Source organism: Alligator sinensis, unplaced genomic scaffold (genome assembly GCF_000455745.1).
Source record: "Alligator sinensis unplaced genomic scaffold, ASM45574v1 scaffold1258_1, whole genome shotgun sequence".
Classification (NCBI taxonomy): Eukaryota; Metazoa; Chordata; order Crocodylia; family Alligatoridae; genus Alligator; species Alligator sinensis.
In genome coordinates, this window is record NW_005842520.1 from 892,134 (window position 1) to 902,439 (window position 10,306).

General features: G+C 45.1%; 1 protein-coding gene across 2 annotated transcripts in view; it reads left to right on the forward strand.

Moving 5' to 3' along the window:
- Nucleotides 1-10,306, forward strand: part of CWC27 (CWC27 spliceosome associated protein homolog) — a 211,164-nt gene that overhangs the window by 18,047 nt on the left and 182,811 nt on the right. For both annotated transcript variants that reach the window (XM_025213309.1, XM_025213308.1), the window contains exons 7-10: nt 377-446; nt 4,677-4,756; nt 5,584-5,617; nt 6,883-7,046. In XM_025213309.1, coding sequence (XP_025069094.1) covers nt 377-446; nt 4,677-4,756; nt 5,584-5,617; nt 6,883-7,046 — 348 coding nt within the window. The remainder of the gene's footprint in view (nt 1-376; nt 447-4,676; nt 4,757-5,583; nt 5,618-6,882; nt 7,047-10,306) is intronic.

A 10,306-nucleotide genomic window follows, 5' to 3' on the forward strand; every position in this document is an offset into this window, starting at 1 on the left:
ATCTGCAATGTCGGACTTTTCTCTCTGAAAAATAGTATGTGATGGCAAGCTGAGTGTTGCTGTATTCTTCACTTGGATTGTGTTGTCATTAAAGGACATCACTGGGAATTGGGAGATCTAGCTTCTATGTTTCATTGTTGTTACTGGAATTCTTTGTGGCTTTGGACAAGGCACTTAAGCTAAATATTTCAAGCAGCCATTCATTTTGAATAGAAATACAGTCTCTTCAATATTGATGATTTATGTATTACAGAACAACCTGTTAAGTTGGTATGGTTAGGAGAAGCAAATGTTTTATTAGACTTTTGAAATATAGTGTCTTTTGTGCAAAGGGTTACTAAAACAAAATATGTGGCTTTTGCTTTGTATTTTAAAGAAATTTTAACTTGCTTTCCTTTGGAGAGGAAGCTGAAGAAGAAGAGGTAGAAGTCAACAAAGTTAGTCAGGTAAGGTTCCTCTTCCTATTTTTTTAACTGCTAGTTTAAAACCTTGAAAATTGTACATCTTGTAATGTTATGCTTCAGAGTCTGAGATTCATTTTTACTGTTTATAAACTTAATATATACACATAAACTTGATATAAGTATATAAAATATATTAAAATAATGTTATTTAGATGGAAAGATTATACAGCTGAAAGTAAGGAAATATTAGATTTCTGATTGTCTATGTCAGTGGTTCTCAACCTTTGGTACCTTACATCAATTGACGCGGCAGAAGCGAAACAAGAAGTCCCACCATGGCACTTCTGGTTTTACCGCCACGAGCCAAGTCCCACTTTTTCCTCACGGACCATGGCCCAGGGCAAAGCAGCCTGCTCGGGGCCTCCCTCCTTGTCCCCTGGCACACTGAAGCTGGGGAGTGAAAGCCCCAGCACACTGGACACAGCGGGAGGAGTGGCGTCTGGAACTTCCAGCCCAAACAGGCAAAGACGCCTCCAACCTGCCGGGCGGGGGGGCAGGCCAAACTCAAAACACGGCACTTGCATACCCTGTAGGGTATGCGTACCACAGGTTGAGAAACACTGGTCTATGTGGTCTTAAATCCATTCTCAGGTACATTTGCTGAGGATGAGATTTCATGAAGAAAATAGTATCAGATTACATAGTAAATGTTATATCATTGTGAATATATGCAAGTAGGTAGAATTAAGGTTGCATGGATAACCTCTGTTTTAGCATTTTATGATTTGAATGTATCAGCTATATAAGGTCAATTAAACATTTTTTTTATTTTTAATTTATAATGTATATTTTAAAAGAACTTTACCCTCAGTTTACTCTTTTCTAGCCTTCACCCTTCCCACTCAGCTAAAACGTCTGACGTCAGGATTACTAATTGTCAAACCACAGAGCCTCTCCATATTCTCTTTTTTTTTGTTGATGCTGATCATAGTTGCCTTCAGACTCCTGATATTGGGTACGGCTACAGGCAGTTACTTCAGGCTAAGGTAGGGTGTAAACTTAGTATGTCAGCTACTCCTTTTTAACTGCCCATGTGAATGCTTCCACCCAGAGGTAAGTGTGAGGTAACATGTCTCACTTTCCGGGGTGAGCTTCATCATACTGAAGAGTAAGAATGTGCATGGTGGCAGCTATTGTGGAGAAGCTGATATGCTGCAAGTTCACACTCTAGCTTACCTTGCCGTCAGTTGGGTGCATAGTCATATCATTATCTTCTCTAGGTCTCCTGTCTCTCTGGTTCATTGATGAGTCTTCATTCTTCATTCAGACTGAGTTGGACTACATCTAGCCAGAGGGACTGAGAATTATAACAGTCCATTTTTATTGTTGTGAGAAAATGCTTTATTCAGATTGCCCCCATTGGGCTTCATATAGACAATCGCGGGCGGCCTTCGAGCGTTCACCCGACCCCATCTGAGGGGTGTGTCCCTGGGACTCACGTGTTGGGTTGCACTCCACTCTGAGGGGAGTCCTGACAGTCGCCTGCCACCGTTTGGTCTTCTATGTTCCAGTAGTGAGGCTCCCTCCCGAGGTTTCTTGCTACTCTTGGGATCACCCATCAGAGACGTTCTTGGGGCTCCACCTCCCCTACACCCCAACCAAGCACCAACCTTCCGGCGCTGGATGGTGGATCTTCGGCCTGCTCCTTGGCTTGCCTATTCCTGACGACCACAGGGCATACAATTATCTCCCCCTTTGCACCCACCCCTCCTCTGAGGCCCTTGCCCAATCTTGCCTCAATCTATCTCCATCGCCCTTTACCCACAGAGGGTCTTTCCTGGGTTGCCACTCTCTGCGCCCTCCAAGATAGAGGAGGTCAGGGAAAAGAAAAAAAAGAAGATAAAAATAACGAAAGGGTCTGGGTGTGGGCTTCTGCCCACCCCCCCTCATGGGTCCACCGTCTTAGACCTTCTCTGGTCCCCCGATGTCATCCCTCTCTTCCTTGGCTGTCCTGCCAATCAAGGTGGTGGGCCCCACTAGTGGGGGGAGGGGGAGCCCCTCTTAAGGAATCTCCGTCTTGCCCCTACCGGGGCTGCAGACCTCCCTGGGACATTGGCTGGGGAGCACCCTCACCCTCCAGCATCCCTGCCGCTTCCCCTGTCATTTCTCTGCCCCCGGCCTTTAAATCCGCTGGGTGGTGGCTTTTCATGACATCATCTGCCAGTGCTGCGGCCAGCTGGCAATAAAAGCATCTGATAAACCGCGCCAGTGGCCCTTTTCGGCGCGGCTCGCTCTTCCCTGTGGGAGGTAAGTATTTCTTCCTTTCAGGGTTCTTTCCCCCTTTCTTTGGGCATGTCGCCCCTGCCTTGGGTCCCGCTGCGGGAGGCCGTTCTGGCGTCTCCATTTTTATTCCCCTGGGACACAGATGTAGCTGACTGCCTATCAGTTCAGTGACTTTTTTCCTATATGTCTGCATGTCTACAGCTCTAAAAATGAATATTCCTTCACTCTTGATAGTACTTTCTTACCTTGCCCTTAATAACTAGAGTCCTTTTAGGTAGAGAGCAGGGAGGGTCAGGTGGCACCTTTAGAAACTAACTGATTCAGAGGCATAAGCTTGTCTGGCAACAGCATATTTTGTCAGGTGGTGCTGTCTATGAAAGTATATGCCTCCCTGAACCATTTAGTTTCTAAGTTGCCACCCTACCCTGCCTTCTGCCAGGCTTTAGACTACCCAGCTAACTACCTCTCTTGGATCTCTTAGAAAATAATGAGGTTAGAGATGAACGTGACAGGATTATGAGACACTGCAAAGAAGTGCAGCATTATATATGGGTAGATAAGGTGGATGTTAATGGCTTTACAAAAGTAGATAGGTGAGGTATGAGAGGGCCAGTGGTGTAAGACAGAATGTCTGCAGAACTGAGAACCATCACTATATGATTTTGTGGAAGATGTTCCTCTCCTTAATTACTGTCAGGCTAATAAATTTGTTTTTAAAAATAAATAAAACCACCACGTGTTGGGTGAATTTTGGGTATTTCCTAATAGTATTTATTACCAAAAATACAGAGTTTGTTTACATTTACTGTTCCTGGTTTTCTGGTTGTCTCTGGTTATCTCTCTCCTAAGTTCACATCTCCATCTTCCCTCTCTTGCAGAATCTTCTAGACTAGTGGAAGCCAACCTTTATTGGCAGGTGTGCCACAAATTAACCCTGCACTCTCTCCAAGTGCTCCTCTGATCCCCTTCCCCTGCTGCTCTGCTTTTTGCTCCAGGCTTGATCTGCTGCTCTGCTCTCTAGTCCTGCCATTTCTGCCATTGTGCTACTTGTTCCTTACCTGATCTGCTGTGTGCCAGACAGGCTATTGTGCCACAGGTTGGCCATCCCTGTCTAGGCAATTGGCAAAGCCTACAGCTACCCATGCCATGTCTAGTTTGGTTCTTGAACATATGAAAAAGTCACTGCTGAAGTTTTTCACACTGTTAAATGTGTGAATCTTCTACGTAATATAGAATGGCCTCAGTAAAGTCCTTAGTGTTGAAGTATCTAATATGGAGGCACTTAAGATCCTGCTTAGCAACTTATGCTTTCTGGTTGATAAAGGCTTCACTATCTGTCCAGCCTTACTGTGTATTCACCTGCCTCTTTGACTGAGATCTAATCCACTCCCTCCCCCGACCCTACACCCCTTTATTAGAATCCCTATCTAGGGGTGTTGTGTGTTTTCAGGTCGTTAGATTCGTTCTGTCAAGGTGTGTGAATGATACTTTCAGCAAATGTTTACTGCATGCTAATATATGGGTTATTAATTTTTGTTTTTCTATTAATCTACTCTGTCTGTTCTGTAGAGTGATACCATTGCTGTACATACCCGCTGTCTGAATTAGCTTAGACAGATGTAGGAAAGTCAGAATTCCTTACCTGTTTATCCAGTATTGTTTATACCCAATCTAAGTATTTCACCCTTATGTTATATTGCATTGCTGGCCATAGGGCTGTTCCTCTGAAACTTTTGTGTTGTATTCTTTTTTTTTCCCTTTGTTGTTACTGCTCAAAGAGCTTTTAAAATTTGCCGAATCAGATAACTAGTCATTGTAACAGGAGCAATGTCAAGAGAATTTTCGTTTTGTGATTAGATGCATCTATGGCCAGTGCTTGGCTTAAACATGACAGGAACAAAATTATTGTTTATTCTACTGTATCAGTTATCCTGACTCCATATTCACATAAACATTGCTGTAACAAATATTTTATTGTTAATTTTACAGAGTATGAAGGGGAAAAGTAAAAGTAGCCATGACTTGCTGAAAGATGATCCACATCTAAGTTCAGTTCCTGCTGTCAAAAGGTTACTATACCACTTTTAATCTATGGAACTGCTTTGCTTTCATTTATATTGGTGGGACGGCAGACACTTTGGACAATAGGACTAGGATTAGGACAGGACAATCAAATACGCAGATTAGGGTAAAATGTCTAGGCTGTACTACTGCAAAAAAAGACCTGGGAGGTTATACCTGACTACAAGCTAAATATGAGTCAGTAGTATAGTACAACTAGCTTTTCTTGCAACAGTATATAGAGATGTCATATGTTTTGCTTTCTGCGTTGTTTTTTTTCCAGTTTGTAACTTGACTTCTAGTCCTCATTTAGTCAAATTATATATATGTGTATCACAGTACTTGACCTTTTGCAACTATACATATTGGATCCATAGGCCAATATCTAAAGGTTTATACTGACTACAACTTTTTGATTACTCATTGTTCTTTTTCCTTGGGCCAGAACTGCTTGGTTTAAGAGCAAAAAGTGGTCTTTTAGAGTCTGCAGACCATAATGGTTCGTCTGGGTACCTTGAGATGGACTCACTAATATAATTTATCCTCTACGTGGCAGTGCTGTATTTCTGTTGTTCTGTCCTACATTCTTAAATGTTTTTAGCCAGAGTAGATAATGATGAGCAAGTGGTAGAAAGTTGCAATCAGCTTATGTCATTATGGTAAGTGTGGTATAAATGGCTTGTCAGGTAGAGTTCTGACTTTGGTTTCAGAAGGCAACTTAATCAAATTCTTAACAAAGATACTGCTGTTTTAAAATTCTGCTCTGCATTTAAAATGATTGATTCCAAATGCTGTATAGTGAAAAATAACTCTTATGTCTTTCTTTATCTTTCAGTGAAAAAACAAATGAAGTAGGTGATTTAAGTGAGGTAAGTAGCACTTCCACAAACAAAACTTGGACTTCTTAGAGATACTCCATTCCATATGTCCTGTGAATTACATTTTTCTTAGGAGGAATATAACACTGCATAAAAACATACTCCACAGGATTGAGTTAGTAAGTATCAGATTCCCAACCAAAAACCAGTGAAATTCCCAAAGCTCTAAAACTGGTCCATTTGGAGCAGTCACAGCAGAGTAACACATGAGTTTAAGCCATAGAGCATAAAGTTCTGCATAATTCATGTATATGGACACCATTACAAAATGTACATTAGGGTTGTGTGAAATGGCTGTATTTCAATTCGGTTTCAGATTTGGTCATTTCGGAGGACAGTGATGTGTTTTGATGTTTCAGATCACTGTCCTGTTTGGTTTTGGCTGAATCTGTTTTGAACGGGCTGAAAGCTTTGCACAGCCCTACTGCCCAGCCAGGTGGGCTTTGGGGTCGGGGGCTTAGGGCCCCAGAGAGGAGCAGGATGGGGCCACAGGTGGCTCGTCTGCGGGAGGGCTGCTGCTGTCTGTGTAGGCGAGGGGACCCCCATGCAGATCTCTGATCCCTGTCACACTGGGTCATGGGGCAGGGAAGCAGTGCAGAGCAGCGAGGAAGCCTGCTGGTTCCTGCCGCGTGACTTGGTTCCACAGGAAGCAGAGATCTGTGCTAGGCAGTCTCCTCACTGCCGCTGCCCGCCCCGTGCCATTCCGGCGATGGGGGGCTGTGTGAGGTGGGCAGCGGTGGCAAAGAGACCCCCGGCATGGATATCTGCTCCCTGCAGAGCCAGGTCACGTGGCAGGGGCCAGCATTGCCCTGCTGTGCAACCTGGCTCTACAGGGAGCAGAGATCTGTGCCAGGGGTGGTCTCACCACCGCTACCCACCCCATGCTTCCCCAGGTCTCTGCTCCCTGCAGAGCCAGGTCATACAGCACAGACCAGCACTGCCCTGCTGTGTGACCTGGCTCTGCAGGAAGCAGAGATCTGCACCGGGGTATCCTCACTGCCACTGTCTGCCCTGTGCAGCCCTGCGTCATGGATTTGATTCAGATTTGGTGTTCTGGGTGCCAAAACGGCCCGAAACACCTCCGAAACATAACAGCTGTCAAAATTCACATAGCACTAACATACATATATGCCTATATGTGCATCTACATTTTTAAGTATTGTATGAGTTCTCCTGATGAGATAAAGTTTCTATGTTTAAAAATTATGTAGTAAATTCGTGCTAAAATTTGAAGCACTTATTTTAAATCAATGTAGAAGGAAGATAATGATGAAGGGGATGAAAATGAAATCGATACTAATGAAGAAAATGAAGTGAAGAATCGCATTGCTAAAAAGCTGAAAAAAGATTCAAATGAAAATGAAAAACTACCATTCAAGGAAGAAGAAATAAAAACAGAAAAGAAAACTACTACCCGCAGGTATGCAGCATACAATTTTTTATGATTTAAAGGTTTTATTTAATTTTAATTTATTTATTTCTGTTCATTTTTTATCATTATAGCTTACTATATGGAAGGGTACGTCTTACATTTTGATATGTTTCTTTGATTTTTGCTCCTATTAGAATAAATTGCTAATTACAGTAAAATCCTTGATAATCCGGCATGAGCGGGGAATGGGGGGTGCCAGTAATGTAAAAATGCCGGTTACCTGAGGGCACAGGGTTTCCAGCTGGACGCGGCGGAGGTGGCAGCCACATGCAGAGCATGGGGTGGGGGAGGGGTGGCAGCAGCTGCATGTGGAGTGGGGGCTGGGGGAGGGGTGGCTGTGTTCGCATGCGGAGCATCAGCTGGGAGCTCCCAGGCTTGGAAATGCACGCGGGCCCCACAGCTGGGAGCCCTGTCAGCTGATCGGAGTTCCCAGCTCTCAGGGCATAGGTTACACATGCAACACAGTGTGGTGGGCAGCAGCAGCCACCTGTGAGCTTTCCCCCTGACGTCCAGCCAGCCAGCCGGAAGTTCCATTTACTAGAGTATGCTGGTTAGTAAAATCCCAAATAACAGGGATTTTACTGTACTTTAATCTAGGATGTCAAACATAGAGCCTCTGGACAGATCTGGCCCACAGAACCCTTCTAGCAGGCCTCCCCATTGTTTGGTAGGCTGCTAGAAGTTGAGGGCATGGCCTGCTGCAACATTCAGGGCTCCTCGACCCCAGTGGACATAGTCATTGGCAGCAGGGGGATGAGTAGGAGCTCTGCAGATTCAGCCCTCCCTTGCCTCACTACCATCCAGTCCCTGACCTGTGCTCCTGCCTGCCTACCTCTGGACCTCACACTGCCACCTGATCCCTGACTCACGGCACTGCCTGAGTGGGAACCCGGACTGTTAGCCCCAGGCCCACTGCAGCTGCTGTGATCCAGCCTGGGAGTAGCCCACATGGTCCAGATCCAGCCCAGGTGGATCCCCTTGAATCTGACCCAGGGCTGAGGTGAGTTGACACCCCTGCTTTAAATGGTGGCCATTTTCTTTGTTCAGAAATATAGTGACAAATTACTGAAAGCCTTTTAGTCATCTGTTAGCTTGTTCTAGCATAGTAGAAATAAATGTGTACAGCAGACATGTCTGTAATACAGTGTTTATTATCACAGGGAATGATAGGGGTTGATACCAGACATATTAGGAATTGTTTCACAATATTTTACTACACACCATTACAGCTGATGCAATCTCCCAGCCACAGGGGTGTACCACATGGGGGTCCCCATCAGCTGGGAACTCCCAGGCTTGGAAATGCATCAGAGTTCCCAGCTGTTAGGGCACAGGTTGCACATGCAAATTCATAGCTGGTTCCCATCCAGCTTTAAGTTATTACACATTTTCTAGCAATAACGTTATAGCTGGTTGGACCTTTTTAAGGCATCATAGTTAATTGGTACATGCAGGCACCCTAAATTAATTGCACAATAAACCAGGTAACTATATAATACATGTAACATGTAGAGGGGGCCTAATTAACTATAATCAAATAACTATATTTATGTAATAAGACTGACTACAAAAATGGAAATGCCAGAAATGTAAGTTTCATTTAAAATGTCTCTAATTTCATTGTTTTTAAGGGAATTTAGTGGCTTATGTGAAACTTAATCTTGGCCAAACCCGTTGCCTGCAAATTGTTTTATGTGTACAGATAGCTGGTGAAACCTTTCTTTATCAGATTTACCTGCCATGCTTAACACTGGTTCTTGTGTAGCCAAACTGAGAACCACAGTGGGTACATGCAGATATTACATTTAGATCACCCTAACTAGGGTTGGGTTGATCTAAGTACTCACTGGGTTGGGTTGATCTAAGGTACCCACTGAGGTAAGGAGAATAGTTGGGGAGGCACTGAGGTCCCGGAGGGGAGAGGAGTCGGGTGGTTGTTCCTTAAGGAGACAGTTCTCCAGGCCCAAAGGGAGGTAATCCCAACACGGATCAAAGGGGGCAAGAAGGCGCAAAAGCCCCCATGGCTCACCAAAAGCATACGGGAACATCTCCTGGCTAAAAGGGAGACGTATACCCAATGGAAGGGAGGGGCCATCACCAGGGAGGACTATACCTCAGTTGCTTGGGGCTGCAGGGGGACGGTCAGGAAGGCCAAGGTGGAGATGGAACTGGGACTAGCTACCCGGATCAAGGACAACAAGAAGTCCTTTTTTAAATACATAGGGTGTAAAAAGAAGGTACCAGGAAATGTGGGGCCTCTGCAAGACATGCTAGGAAATCTGGTTGTCACACTAGACGACAAAGCTAACCTATTTAATAATTTCTTTGCCTCCATTTTCCTAAGCAGGGACCGGGTCACCCCCCCGACACCGGGACCTCCGTAGGCCCCAGGGGAGGCACATCCAGACCTAGCGTCAGTGAGGATCTAGTCAGGGAACTTCTGGAGGGACTGGATGTATTTAAATCAGCTGGTCCTGACGATCTCCACCTCAGAGTGCTGAGGGAATTAGCAGAGATCATTGCAGGACCCCTGGCACGGCTCTACGAGCACTAGTGGTGCTCTGGTGTGGTGCCAGAGGACTGAAAAAGGGCCAATGTGGTTCCCATTTTCAAAAAAGGAAGGAGGACCCAGGAAACTATAGACCAGTTAGTCTTACTTAGATCCTGGGTAAGCTTTTTGAGAGAATTATCATAGCACATGTCCATGATGGGCCAGCAAGGGAGATTATGTTTAGGGGCAACCAACACAGGTCCATTCGAGGCAGGTCCTGTCAGACCAACCTGGTGGCCTTCTATGACCAGGTCACAAAATCCTTAGACACAGGAGTAGCAGTGGACGTAGTCTTTCTGGACTTAGGCCTTCGACACTGTCTTTCACCCCATTCTCATCAAAAAAACTAGGAGACCGTGGCCTTGACACCTACACAGTCAAATGGGTTGCTAACTGGCTGGAGGGCCGCACCCAGAGAGTGGTGGTGGATGGGTCATTTTCGACCTGGAGGGATGTGGGCAGTGGGGTTCCGCAGGGCTCGGTCCTCTGGCCTGCACTGTTCGATATTTTCATCAGCGACTTGGACAAGGGTGTAAAAAGCACCCTGTTCAACTACACAGACGACACTAAGATGTCGGGGGAAGTGGGCACACTAGAAGAGAGGAATAGGCTGCAATTGGACCTAGATAGGTTACAGGGGTGGGCGGATGAGAACAGGATGGGTTTCAACACTGACAAGTGCAAGGTACTGCACCTG